Here is a 15,697-nt window from a genome sequence, read left to right on the forward strand (position 1 = left end):
ATAAAGAAAAAGTGCAAGATAACAGGACACATTAAGAGGATCAGCAGAGAAAGCATCTCTGGCAATAATGGAGGGAAAATTAGAAGGAAGAAGATCTCTTGGTGGACCAAGAACTTCTTGGGTAGATGATGTAAAGAAATAGATGGGTAACAATATTATGAGATCAAAAGAGTGGCATAAGAATGGACACTCTGGCATACCATGATTGCTAACCTCCAAATTAGAGAAGCTACTTAAAAAGAAGAAGAAGAAAGTTAAAGTTTTGTTAGATGCGGGTGAAATCTCGGAGATGTGGATATATTTTTTTACAATTGTTTATATTCAAGGAAATGGGATTTTAATTTTTGCATACCTTTAACAAAAATTGAATTATCATCCATCCAAATGTACTCGGTTTCAGGAAATGAATAACAATAAGGTGCTTTATTCTGTGGGCAGTGAACTTCTTCCACACAACAATAACTGTCAGTAAATTATCCTTATCTAATTTATCCAAAATGTATTGGAATGTTCTTATGTAGTACATTTTGAAAGTAGCGATCACACCCTAGTCTAGTGGTTGTATTAAGAATGTTGTATTAGGTGGCAGAAAACAGGTTTATATTGGTGAGCATCTTGTCTTTTTCATTCCATATATTGTAGTGTCTATTGTATTAGCTAGAGAGCAACATTAGTTGCTAAATAATACAGTAGCATATTGCTATATTTTAATTTTTTTTTTTTTTTTTTTTTTTTTTTCAATGTATAAATATGTTGCCTTGATATAGATAATTAAACAAGTCAGGATGTATATGAAATCTGTATTAAGTAATAGTTCATTCTTGTCATTCTAACTTCAGTTTGTCTTGAACAATTTAGAGTATGAATAAACTCAGTGGGGGGAAAAAAGCAGGTATGTGTTTGGGAAAAAATTGTGTTAAAAGGTATGATATGAGTCTAAAATAATTATTTAAAAAAAATGCAGACATAAATTGATATAAAGTTCCTAAAACTGCAACAACATACCAAGTCACTTCATGCAAGAATACATATGTAAAAAGCCTGGCTTAGCAAAGGATGAGTATTGCCTATTGTATTACTCTTTTTGTGACTACAGTAGGCAATGAGTATTGTCTATTGTAGTTACTCATCCTTTAACCATCCTAAAAGGATGGTTAAAGGATGAGTAACTTGTTAGAGTAACCTGATAATAAAGCAGAGTTGTTTATCCATACAAAAACTCTTTTTTTATTCAAATATATGTGTATACTTATGCCAAATAATTAACTTTTTTTTTCCTTCTATTTTCTAGTGCCCTGTTTTGCTTATTCTTTTCCATGAATCTTATTCTCTGGGCAAAAGGAAGTTCTGCTGCTATTCCATTTACTACCCTGCTGGCTCTTCTAGCTTTGTGGTTTGGTATTTCTTTACCTCTGACGTTTGTAGGAGCTTATTTTGGATTCAAAAAAAGAGTGGGTATAAATTGATTTTTGCTGCAGTAATGATTTAAAATAAGATATATTGCTTATGTATTTTTGATATATTCTTATCTATCCAACCAAATTTAAGTAACTACTGTTGCAATATGACATGAACGTTTTTTTTTTTTACTTGATAATCCCATACATAAAACTGTCTAATTAATATATTGTATATTAGACAGGCAGAAAATTAAGGAGAATGAAGAAACTTGCTAATTAGATTTTCAAAAGGCAGATGTAGAAGCAATGAATAAAGAGGAACAAAATTATGAAAGCTACTACTCTATTAAGAGTAATAACTTTTATTTCCTAGCATTTCAACCTTCATATTAAGGTCATCATATCATAAAGATGGGAGAGGGGCATGCCCATGGAGAAGAAGCTGCCATCTTTGTGGGCAACCATACTCTCCTTCTAGCAAGTCCCACTTAATACAGATGTAGAGGCAGTTGCCATCATCCAACTCTCAGTTGAATTTCTTTTAACATTATCATCATCATCATCAAATTCCTGACATGTACCCTCAATGGGTGTACAGAATATGATACTACTACATGAAAAATTTACATCATTACTAACTTCCTATCTACAGTTTTCCTCCAAATCAGTCTGTTATTTGTCAGGACTAACATTATCAGATCTTACATTTCTATCGTCTAAGGAACTTTGTACCGTATCAATCCACTTATATCTGTGTCGTTTTCCTGCCAACCTGACAGAGAATACTTGTTTTGCTAATCTTTCCTTGCCCATTCTGTTTAAGTGACCATATCACCTGAGATTAGCTCTGCTAATGCATTCCTGGATGCTGACAATGTCAAGTTCTTTCCTAATAACCTCGTTTTTAATATGATATTGCCATTGATGCCATCTGTTCACGTCTCTAATCTTTCTCAGGACTCTCATATCTGCGGTCTCTAGTCTTTGGTCAAGTGTTTTACTTCTGACTCAGCTCTCAGATCCACAAGTTAAAACTGGTTTAAACACTGTCTTGTATACAGCTAATTTAGTGTTCCAACTAATTTCTCTCTTATTCCATATGAATTTATTCAATTGACTTCCTACAATACCAGCTTTGTTGATTCTGTTATCTATTTCCATATTTAATTTACCATCTTCACTAAAAATCGTGCCTAAGTAGTTGAAATGTTTTACTTGTTCCACAGGTTCTCCATTCACAATGCAGTTGACATTTTCAACTATTCTACCTATTTTCATTGTCTGTCTTTTTATTGCTGACCTTCATACCATATCTATTACAAGAGCTATTCAATTTAGTCTGGGAATCTTGCAAATGTGTAACGAATTTATTCAGAAGTATAACATCGTCTGCATAAAGCAAATAGCTGACATTAACATCTCCAATTCTGATATCATGTTTAATTTCCTTCATAATGTGATCCATATAGATAATGAATAACAGAGGGGATAATGTACATCCTTGTATCACACCAGATTTAACATTAAACCATCTTCCTGTCAGATCTGATCCTGACAGCCTCTATTTGGCCTGAATCCAGCTTGTTCTTCACCAACCTTTTCTTCCACAATTCTTCTCAACCGTTTCTCAAGTATACTTGCATAAATCTTGCCAGGAACACTCAGTAGGGTAATACCTCTGTAATTCTCACATTCAGTTTTATTTCCCTTTTTATAAATGGGTACTATGAGAGCTCTACTCCAATCATCAGGAATTCGTCCCTCTGTCCAGGCCTTTTGAGCTGTGCAGTGCAGCCACCGTAAGACTTTAATACCACCATACTTCAGCATTTCTTGTCGAATATCATCTACTCCTGCTGCCTTTCCACATTTTAAGTGTTTGATGGCTTTTTCTACTTCAAGTATGTATATGTATTCCTGACTGTATGCCTGTTGAGTGTTTTTTACCACTGTGCTATCACTGCTTGTTTCATTTAGCAATTTTTCGAAATAATTACTCCATACTTCCAGGATATCTTTTTCTCCCGTTTTCATGTCACCTTTATCATTTCTAATTCCTTTAACAGCACTCCTTCCTCCATTTCTAAGCTTCTTCAACAACCTCCAGAAAATTTTGCCACCTTCTTGATATTTATTTTCTATATTCTTGCAAAGTCCTCCCATGACTTTTGTTTAGCTAGTTTTACACAGTGTTTAGCATTCTTGCATTTGTCTCTGTAATCTCTAAGAGCACAAGCTGACTTGTTTTCCAGGAACTTTTGATATGCTTTCTTCTTTTCCTTCACTGCCTCTTTAACTTCCTGTGTCCATCATGGAGTTCTGATTTTTCTATCCTTGCAGACAGCCTCACCACATGCCTCTCTAGCTGAATCAATCAGGGTTTTCTTCAAGGCTTGCCACTGAATCTCCAAGGTTTGGTTCCTGTTCTCAAAATCTTTCATTTTTTCTTCAATAATCTTTGTGTATTTTAGTCTACAGTTCATATATGAGAGCTGCTCAACTTTCATTTGCTTTAAAACTTTCTTACATGTTATTCTTTTCAATATGAAATTCAATTTTATTCTGCTCAAGACTAAATAGTGATCACTTCCTCTGTGCACTCTGGTGTCCTTCACCAGGGAGAAAACATCACTATCAACAATAACATAGTCAATGAGACTTTTCTTATTCCTTGCCTCTTCTCTCCATGTGAATTTGTGCACATTTTTATGTTGGAACATGGTATTAGTAATAACTAGTCCATGTCCTGAGCAGAAATCCAAGAGGTATTTGCCATTATTATTAGCTTTGCTCTTTTCTCCAAATTTTCCCAAAATATTTTTGTATGTCTGACAATCATTTCCTACTCTGCTATTTAGATCCTCAACAAGGACCAACTTTTCCTTTTTCATTGTGTCAGTTGCTTTTTCTAAAGCATCAAATTCCTCCACTTCTACCTTAGTAGAACCTTCTGTGGGACCATAGGCACAAATAAGTCTCATTGTCCAATTCCTCATTCTGATATTAGCCCACATCACTCTACTTGAGACTGCCTGCCATTCAAGAAGATTAGCCTCTTATTTTGTGTTGAATACTATGGCTACACCTTCTTTTCCTTGATTGTCATTGCCTGAATATAACATTTTGTATTTATTGCTCAGAAAGATCTCACCAGTTTTTATCTTTTTTGTTTCAGTCACACCTATTATGTCGATCTGGTACTTATCTAATTCCTCAGGTAGCTCCATTTCTTTGCCATTCAGGCTTCTTATGTTGATAGTAACGATCTTTAATTCTGGTGGTTGTTGAGTTGGGGTGTGCTTTCTGATTTGTTCCAGTAGCTGACTTTTTGCTGTTTGCCCTGGTTCCCTGGCGAAAACAACGGGGGCCTTGTTTAACTGGGCGACGCCCCAGTCGGAATGAAATTTTGTCATGTTGTACCATCATTTTGTATATTGGTTTAAGCCAATAAGAATACAATTTGGTCGGCTAAATCCTAAATTGCCAGCCTATCCTCGTTCGTTCAGTATCCAGGTAGATACCCAACAGGGTGCACCACGAGAAGGTGAGGATTGGACATTAGGTCAGAAGCCCTGGTCGGTTCTCTGCATTCTTTTGAAGGCTATGTGGAGGTCTCCTCTCAGTTATACAGCTTTGACCCTTAAGCACCCTCATCCAGGAATTGCATCTCATCTCATCAAACCATTCACAGGATAAGGTGGTCAGCCCTACACCTTGGTGTAGGGCTGACCACCTTATGTCCTTATATCCTATGTCCATAGTGTTGAGTTCTCAAGGCCAGTTTGCCTGTTTTGCAGGATGAAAAATCCCAAGATAAACTGGGGAAGAAACCCTACTGTCCAAGACCAGCTAACTTGGCTATGGCTAAGGAAAATCCTTTAGCTCCTCACGTCTCTGATGGGAATCGAACCTAGGACGCTCTTTCCCAAGGCATACGGTTGCAATGTGTACAGCCACTAGGATAACTGTGCGGACCCCAGGAATTGCATACACACCCTAATTAATGAGTTACTTACTCCTATTTAATTCTGTTATTTGTTATGCTACCATCTTTATATATTATATATAGTGATCTCCCAATAGTATGGTTCTTGAGAAAATTTGTTACCCAGTTATCTAAGTATCTGGTTAACTATCTACTTCCAAGGGTCATTTGATGTGCTGATTCATTCAAGCACTAGTTAGCTGAGTGTTAGCAGTTATTTAAAGGGTATGGTATATAATAAAGCATTGAGCAATGAAATTTTAATTTTCTTATTTAAGAATGTTATTGCTTAGATTCATTCATTCATTTTCTTCTGCAGATCATTGAACACCCAGTAAGGACAAATCAGATACCTCGACAAATTCCAGAGCAGTCTATATATACACAGCCTATTCCTGGTATCATTATGGGAGGTATTCTACCTTTTGGTTGTATTTTCATACAACTGTTTTTTATTTTAAACAGTATTTGGTAAGTAGCTAATCATTTGTAATTAAATATAATAGCATACTAACTTTTATCTTTAGAAATGTTTTCATTTTGTCTTGGAAGCAATATTCTAACCTGCTTATTATGAAAAAAAAAAAAAAGGCAAATTGTAGTTTTGTTCAATACATTTAAGTGAAACTATCTGTAAATGTAAGTATTAGGAGCATTCAATTTTGTTTAATAGTATTTGTTCATGAAACACTGACAAACAGAAATTAAAATTTAATTAATACTTTGCATTTATAAATATTATATATATAAATATCACACACACACACTTAATATGTTCTATTGCTGTTAAGAACTGTATAATTAGCAAGATCTGAAACTTATATTTGTTTGATTAGAATTAGCAATGACATGAAACCACCACAGCACACTATTTTCCCTTATAATATATTTTGAGTATGTACATTCATAAACTTTCATGACTTGCAGTTAACAAAATGAATATATTGCACCGGTATCTCCATGGAGTCCTAAGGCTTATCATGGGAGATCCAAACTATCAACACTGCATTTATTGTACCTTTCCTTGAAACCATTAACAGACAGACCACTTACAACTGACTCAGGCAACGAATTCCATTTCTTCACCACACTCCAAGTGAAAAATCTAGTCCTCGCACTCTTGCTAACCACACTCTTACCCATTTCCAGGTATGACCTTTTGTTCTGCACCCTCTAGCCAAGTCTTTTCCGCTGCATCAGTCCTATAAAATCCTTTAAGTAATTTAAATGTTTCTATGATATCCACTGTATCTCAACCAACTTTTGCACTCTTTTCTCATAGAATGCATTCCATAGACTGCTCACCATCTTGGTCACTTACCTCTGGATCTTCTTTACCACTTCCTCATCCCCAAGTGACCAGACCTGAGCACAGTAATCCATATGTGGTATCAAGGCTTTATAAAGAGAAATGATAACTCTCTTATCTCTGTTTGTTAGCATGCTCTTCAATAACCAAGTAATCCTATGAGCTACCCTGACTATTTTAGCAATGTGCCCTCTAAACTTCAACTCTGTTTCCTACTACCCCCAAAATCCCTGACTTCATCTGTTTCCTGCAGTATAGCTCCCTCAATGTGGCACCCAGCTTGTAATCTTTGTATCCTAAAATGCACAACTTTACACTTTTCCACATTAAATTGACATCTGTTATGTTTTGCCCATATTGTCATACTAGTAAAATTATCCTGCAAGCTCTCTGCAACACCTTGATTAACTATTACTGTACCCAACTTTGCATCATCAGCAAACAACTCAATATCTCCTTTCAAATTATTTCCTATATCATTTATGTACAAATTAAATAGCAGTTGTCCAAACACAGTGCCCTGGGGCACACCACTAGTTATCTGGATTCTGCTCCTCCATATAGTGCTTTCTGGTATGTGTCCATGAGCCACCCTTTTATTCATATGCCGGCCTGGCTGGCCGAGTGGTTAGCATATTCGCTCTCCAGCCAAGAGGCTGCAGGTTCGAATCCTGCCATGGGCATGGATGTCTGTGAGAATACTAGTCGTGGTGATGGGCAGTAGATAACGTTGGTTGTGGTTGGATTGAGTGTTGTAGACAGAGAGTTGTAGAGTTGTTGTCTCCCTCGAGTCTTTGGACTCCCTGGAAGTGTCAAGTAATAATAATAATATTGTAAAGTTTTTTTTTTTTGTGTCTTATTAAATTATAAAAATCTTATTGACTGCACCATTAGTAAAAATATAAGTCACTCATTAAATTGCACCATTTGTAAATTCTCTATTTGTTTTGTTCTCTAAGCTTTTCAATCTTAAATCTCATCCCCCCCCCCCCTTTTTTTTTTTTTACCTGCCCTTGCCCTTTGATCCTACTGCACGTAAAGCAGACTCTGATTCTAGCTGTCGCCGGCTATACGATTAAGGTATATTCAATTTCTCATTCTCTTCTGCCTGACAAATTTATTTAATTTACGAATGCACTAGCCAAGCAAAATAATAGAGACTAAGGAATTAAAGAAATGGAACAAAGTTAAGATCTTAACCAAAATCCTCTTAACTATTCAGCAAGTCGTGGCAATATCTAATTTACACACACAGGTGGTCCATAATTTTTTTTTTTTTTTAAGATAGTGCATTGGCAATGATCAGATCAAGTTATTGTTCAAACAAAGCATTTTATTCTAACTAAAAAGATTGAGATTACAAACTAGACAAATAGTGGGGAATAACTGTTCCTCCCAGCATAGCTAATTCCAGCAATATCATTACACAATTAAAGCAAGCACATTCTGCGTTCACGCAACCCTAACACAATATTTAGTACTACACAACACATTCTAAACAAATAGTGGGGAACAACTGCCTCTCCTAGATTAGCTAACTTCAGAATTTTACCTTACACAAATATAACACACACATTTTCGCCTCTCTGACACTATACTCTATTCTTTACAAAAATTACCACAGACCCTTGTGTAACGTATATATACAATTCTTATATATCTTGTCGGTATGATGTGCTTACTCACAGTTCTTTCTCAATATGAACAGTCCTTTTCCATAAACAAAGTTTCCATCAGGACATCTTGAATCTTTACATTAACTTGGACGTTTCTATACTCTGTATACCATAGCGGTTGCTTTTGGCCTGAGTAGCAAACAGTATCCATTCTTCTTTCTTCTTCAGTTGGCAGTTGCCTGTTCACTATACTACTGGGCATCTGGACTTTTGCAGGGATCACGGTCAGCTAGGCGGTGGGATGCATTTGTCAGATGTGCCTTGGAAACTATCCAGGAGACTCAATGTTGACAAAGCTCAGACGATAACCCATCAGGGTCACGAGATACGAACTACCAAGCCATAAGCTCCAAGCCATCACCTCTTCTCTTCCCATGCCACCGAATAGGAACTAAAAACCGGTCTTGATTCTCCCCCCCCCCCTTTCAGCCCCTTAAATATCCTTCTCGTTCTTTGTTCTCACTCTGGAGTGTCCGTGATTGCCCTTCGGTGCAATGACGTCACTCCGGTCCTCTCTTGTAGAAAGTCTTTGTCTTCAGTGCTTAATTTGTTCGCAAGCTGTTGCGAACCTTTCTGATAATTTTTTGCTGACTCACTGTGCTAATAAGAGTTAATCCCTTTCCTCTATTTTTAAACAGAATGATTAAACAGTTAATATCTAACATATTTTACAAAGTAGTTAAATTACATTCAAACAACATTTATACACTGTATTTTCTATATTATTTAGATTTGAAACCCTTGTAAAATTGAGCTCAACAAATTAATTTAGTTAGCTTATCATGCGAGATGTTACAATATCACCAGTTTCATATCCATCCCCATTTGTTGCATTTTGCATAACAGCTCTATGTGGGATCCTGTCATATGCCTTTGCAAAATCAAGCAATATCATTTTATAGCCATTCCCTTTATCCAACTCGTCATCCTATTATAAAAAGTTAATAGATTACTAAGACATGTCCTACCCTTCACAAAGCCATGCTGCCTATCATAGAATATCACATTCTTATCCACCCATTTCTGAATTCTCTTTTCCAACTTTTCTAGTACTTTTAAAGCCATTCCTGAAATACTGATTGGTCACAGACTTAGATCCACCTTTATGCAAAGGAATTACTTTTCCCGCCTTTCACTCTCTTGAGACTTTTCCAGAGCTGAGACTTAAATAGCTTAGTCAGTGGCATTGTCAGTTCCCCTGCACATTCTCCTAAAATGTGAGCCGATATCCCATCTAATCCCGCAACTGTATTTGTATTCAGCTTCTGCAAATATTCTCAGTACTTCAAATTCATCAACCTCTATTCTCACATCAGTCCCGATCACATTAGACATAACAATATCTTCACTTGGATGATATACCCTTGCAAAATGGTCACTCGGTAGCTGAACAATTTCATCTGCCTCTAGTACCTCCCTACTATCTGCACTCATTAGAGTTATCTTTCCATAGTTATTCTTCCTCCTACTTGCCACATAACAAAAAAACTCTTTGGGATTTCGTTTTGCCTCTTTGGCTAATTTCTTCTCATAATCTGATTTTGCCTTCCTTACCATGCTCTTGCCTGATCCTTGTACTGTTCAAGAGTTAGCTGGTCATCTTTCTCCTTATATACCCTCCACAACATTTTCTGTTTTTTCAGCCCATGCTTAATGATAGTACTCATTAATCTAACTCCAATCTAGTTTTTACCCCTCCTGACCTTGGGTATACAGTATGATACTTCCTCCAGATACCCTCCATTGACTATCTCCCATGCACTTGTGAACATTGCAAATCTTTATGCCATGGTACTGCTTACAAGCTACCTCCTAAGTGTATCATAATCACCTGCCTTATTATTCTGCATATACTGCTTCTTAAATGGAATTTCCACATGTTTTTTCTATTGTCCAAGTCAAGACCACATGACCACTTTCCCCATTTGGAGGTAATGTAGCCACCTTAGTTATGGACAGGTCTTCTGATCCTATAACAAGATCCAGCACTTTCATAGCCTGAGTCTCCCTCCGTCACATTCTGCTTTAAGTAATTATCTCCTCTGTAAATTCCATTTCCTTCCTGCCATATGATCTTTCCTCCTTCCACTCTGTCTCCGAAGTTGACGTTCCCCATATTAATTACTTGATTTGCACTCGTACTAATCTGCTAGTTCATGTCTTCCACATCATCCCTTACATCTCATGGCCTATAGCAGCAACCAGTTTTATATTTTGTCCTATTGGTCTTGATCTCACACCAGATTGACTCAAGAAGAACTGACATCTGTCTGACTGACTCCTAATCTTGTTGGCTGCAATTCATCTGCTAACATCAGTACCCCACTCCCTGTATTTCCCCACTCTGTCCTCCCGGAAAATACTAAATCTATCCCTGTAACTGTCATTTGCTGTTAGCCAAGTCTCACTAATGCTTTTAACTTTTGGCAAGGTTACACTTACTAATGCCAGAAACTTCCCTCTTATTCCTGATGCTTCCAGCATTAGTAAATAGAAATTGTAGCATCCCCTTAGCCCCAACCACCTTTACATTCTGAATTTGACTACTCCAATCAATATTTTTGCCTAAGAGACTAGATTCTGCATTTTTTGCTCACTCACACACTCAGTCACTTCATGGGTGCCTTCACACACACACACCACTCGTCTACATCCCCCTAATTGCTTTTGTTTTCCTGACTTTGTGCTTCCACACTCAGTGATAAATCTCTCTCCCAGACACCTAACTCCAATTCCATTTAAGTGTAGTCCATCAGCATTATACAAATCTTTCCGTCCATCAAACTCAGGCCATAGGTCAACTGTCACTTCTTCCAACAACTCTTTGACATCCTTCCTCATACAATATTTCTCACCTCTCAGGTCATCGGTCCCAAAACAATTAATTCTTTCACCTTCCCTTTCTGCATTCTGACAGCATTACTAATATTGTTAATTTTCGCACCAGGGAAATTCCATTTTTGAAACTCCCCATATCATAGAATCGCTGTAAATAGTTAATTTCTTACGCTTATTCTCTAAATTATTCTTGCAATTTTCTTTTTGGCTTTGGACCTCTTGTTTTTTTTCTCTTTTCAGTTTCACTGATCTCTTGCTGTTCCTGCAGCCTTTAAATCTCATGCTTTGCCCTGTGAAGGACTATATGCATACAATTTCAGGTCTTACATACTCCTGAATTTCTGCTATCGCACTTTCAATATTATCACTGATATTTACATTTTCCCATATTAAATTAATGCTGTCTACTCTACTATCACATAATTTGTTCTCTCTGTATTCACTTTCAAAGCATTTATTACACACTCTCCCAGCAGTTTTACTTTCCTTCCACAAATCTTTCAACTTTTGCAACAAGTACATCTCACAAATTTTACACTGCACAAAATCATGCAAATAGTTTCCCAGCAAAGGCATTTGCTGCCGTTGTTCTGTTATGCATAGGTGTCATACCTATAATATATCTAATTTAAGGAAACATGACGTTTTACTTGCATCTAAATAATTGTCTATCTTGCACACATATAAAACAATGATTACAATAAATTCACTCAGTATTATTAGCAAAAATTTAAAAAAAAATCTTTCCACAGCATTACAAATTGATGACATTCACCAAATAACCCACTTTCCTTATGATTTACGAAGATCCTTTAATTACATTTATTACATTGTGTTGGCTATACAATTATTTCATTCTGTTTGAACTGTTTGTTAAAATTTTTTCAGACATTGGTCAGAAAAACCAAATCTCTGAATCTCAGGATTGCTTAATAGATCAAGTGCAACTTAGCATTCAGCCATTATTCTATTTGAGATGTTTTATATATATATATGAGCCTGTGTAGCTCAGTGGAAGTAGCTTGTACCCAAATAATGGTAACCTAAGTTCAATTCTAATCGCCAACTAGAGGAACTTTTTCTAAGCCTTTCTTTGACTGGTTCTCAAGTTAGTCAATCCCTGGCATGGACAAGTGGTTTTTTTCACATCATGAACTCAAGAAAATTGACCCTAGAATCCACACTATTTCAGACAGTAAAATATAGCGTTAGGATTAGTGACCACAACATAGCATCACTTGTCAACCACCTCTCTTCACTGGATGCTGTGTATAATTAGTGATAGTCTTGGGTGAGCTATCTCTGATTGGCTACCATTTGAAATTGAACTGTCCCCTCAGTCTCCAAAAGTTAGAGCTGAACCTACTTCCTATAGGAAACAAAAGGCATTAGCAGAGCAGATATATAAGGATACCTTCTTTTTCTTTAAAGGAACAGTTTACTTGCTTTCTTTTCAGAAAGAAGGGTGATATTGTGGAGTTTCAATGCTCTCATTCTTCTCAATTTTATAGGCCATCAGTTCTGTTTTATTTTTTCCATTAATGTGCATTAGCTGCTTTGTACTCTTGATTTTTTCAGAGTATTTTTTCTGTTAGTGCACTCTCTAACATGCATCCTCTAGTCTTTTCTAATGGATGAGGCATTCTTGGTGAGCTGAGATGAAAGTGCAGTATGTAAATTCAATAGTCAATGTTGTGGTTCCACATGGAACCACGACAATGGGTCTCACCCACCCACCCTCCTTCTCCTATATCTCTTATATATCAGTAACCTACTCCACTTTGACTGCAACACAATCTACAGTTTTGCTGATGACAGCACACTATACTCTTCCTCCTCATATAACAAATCTTATATTATTCATGCAACCCAGTCTCCAAAACATCAGTCTCTACTACCTAAATTCTCACCTCTGAACTATTCTTCACAGGATATCAGATATCCTCATCAATTTTAATGCTCAGAGTACACAGATGTGCTTTACTTCCCATGAAAAAGAATCCATTTCTTCCAGCCTTACTTTAAAATAACATCCAAATCTCTATGCAAGATGAACTTCTCCTCTTTGAATTACACTACCATTAAATCTCTCATAGCATAAATGTATTATAATATAATTTGAGATTACTGTTGTTCAAGGAAATTAACTTTATACAAATCACTAATCTGACCAATCAAGAGTAATGTTCTCACATTTGGGATGTTGCCCATGAGAGCTCCCAAAAAAATAGTAGATTCAGTAATGAAAAGGGTATTTAAATTGATTAATGATACATCTCTCATCACTTTCATTTAGTTTCCACTGCATACATCTTCTATAAATTGTTGTTTAAGAGATACTTGTGCCATGAGAGGTTTCTTCAATTAACATGAAAAAACACAGGCCATCACCGGTGGCAACAATAGTCAATTACAAAGTAGAATGTGAATAATGGATTGATTTAAAAAAGTAAGAGCCATGTGATGTTATAAAACATCATAAAACAATGCAATGTTATAACCGAGGAAATATTGCAATATTCATAATTCATTAACTGTTACAAAAAAAAAATTGATGTGCGATTAAAATGAGACTTTCCCCATATCTTAGAGAGTGAGAGGCAGTCGTTCCAGTTTAAATTCGGATGGTGAAGTAAAGCCCAGTGCTTTCTTTGAACAAGCATTCAAATTTATACCAACACAGATGAAATAAGTGTGCTTTAGACCATAGGATGTTGTGGTCTGTATTGTATCTATCTGTGCTGTGCCAAACCAGATGACTTTTCAGATTTACTGTTGCTAATGTAAGATTAGTGTTCTTGTATTCTCTTTTCTACAGAGCGTCCAGCTTGTCTAAAGTCAGAGTGATGGTGGACATCAGGGAGAGCTAGAGGAGACCATTTATCTTTTGAAGATGAAACGATACTGATAATTTGTTGATAGGAAAAAAAGTAGCCACTAAATTGTATTTCTTAAGAATTCTGGAAATGGGTTCTCACATAAGAGAGAGAGAGAGAGAGAGAGATGTAAGGAATTGGAACTTGATGTACTGTTTCTTTGTTATTTGAGCTAGGATTATAGGAATTAAAAATTTGGTGCATGGTCTTTTCTGAGAAGCCATTGAGTTTCATATATCATTTGATGTTTAAGAGTTCCTGCTGTAATAGTTGAGGTGTAGAACAAATAGTATGAGCACTTTAGACAAGCTGAATGCTCTGCAGAAAAGAAATACAAGAACACCGATCTTACATTAACAACAGTAAATATGAAAAATAATCTTGTTTGGCACAGCGCAGATAGATACAATACAGACCACAAAATCCTATGGTCTAAAGCACACTTACTTCATCAGCGTTGGTATAAATTAGAATGCGTGTTCAAAGAAAGTGCTGAGGCTTTACTTCACCATCCAAATTTAAATTTAAATGATTGCCTCTCTCTGTCTAAGATATGGAGTAAGTCTTATTTTAATCATCAATCTCTTTCAATTTCTTTTGTGATAATTAATGAATTATCAATATTGCAATATTTCCTCAGTGATACCATTGTTTTGCTTTATGTATAAAATCACGTGACTCTTACTTTTTCAAATCAATCCATTGTTTGTGTACTTTGTAATTAACTGTTGTTGCCACTAATGATAATCTGTAATATGCAGGATGAAATATATGGCCTTCAATAAATAGTATTACTTTGTTATAATCATTCTATATTTCTTTTTTCCTTGCTTTGTCTTTATTTCCTGTACTTAAAACTTCGTGAATGGTCAACTGCCTTAACTATCGACTGTCACCATTTATTTATTTCTATTAGAATCAAGTCCGCATAGTTAGCCTAGTGGCTTTGCGTTTTGCAACCATATACCTGGGGTGTCCTAGGTTCTATTGCCGTCAACAACGAGATGAGCTTAAGGATCTTCCTCAGCCATAGCCAAGTTAGCCGGTCGTGGACGTGGACAGCAGGGCCCCCCCCAGTTTATCTGAGGTTTTTCATCCTGCAAGCAGGCAAATCAATCCTGTGAACACACACAAATTACGGTCGTGAATATCATCACCCTTAGGGAATGCAGCAGTGGAGTGGCAAATCGGCTGCATTAATATGCCAGTAACCCCTCATTAGGAGAGGACTCAACCCATTCCAGATGGATGAGAAGGATAGGATATTAGATCCTATATCGTCACACTCTATTGTCTCACAAATTTATTTGTTTTACGACTGCAGCAGTTAGACTATGTATTGAGTGCGAGATTATAAGATTTTAGACTAAAGACAAAGCAGATATTGTTTATATTCCCTGCTTATATTAACCCTTACCTTAAATTATTTGTGGCTTAATTATTGTTCACAAACCATTTAATTAAATCAAAAAAGGAATATTTACAGTACGATTCACATTTTTATACACACACACACACACACACACACACACACACACACACACACACATACAATTTCATTACAATTCTTTTGTTATTCTCAATTCTTCCTAATTTAAACTTAGTTCTAATTT

At 36.2% G+C, this 15,697-nt stretch overlaps 1 protein-coding gene across 1 annotated transcript in view; it reads left to right on the forward strand.

Annotated features, from left to right (window-relative positions):
• TM9SF2 (transmembrane 9 superfamily protein member 2) overlaps positions 1-15,697 on the forward strand; it is a 152,339-nt gene that overhangs the window by 101,709 nt on the left and 34,933 nt on the right. Inside the window, exons 14-15 of the mRNA XM_090413959.1 lie at positions 1,292-1,451; positions 5,705-5,856. Of these exons, the coding sequence (XP_090270085.1) occupies positions 1,292-1,451; positions 5,705-5,856 (312 nt within the window). The remainder of the gene's footprint in view (positions 1-1,291; positions 1,452-5,704; positions 5,857-15,697) is intronic.

Source organism: Typopeltis vanoorti, chromosome 24 (genome assembly GCF_054136105.1).
Source record: "Typopeltis vanoorti isolate ZY-2024b chromosome 24, IOZ_Tvanoo_1.0, whole genome shotgun sequence".
Taxonomy (NCBI): Eukaryota; Metazoa; Arthropoda; class Arachnida; order Uropygi; family Thelyphonidae; genus Typopeltis; species Typopeltis vanoorti.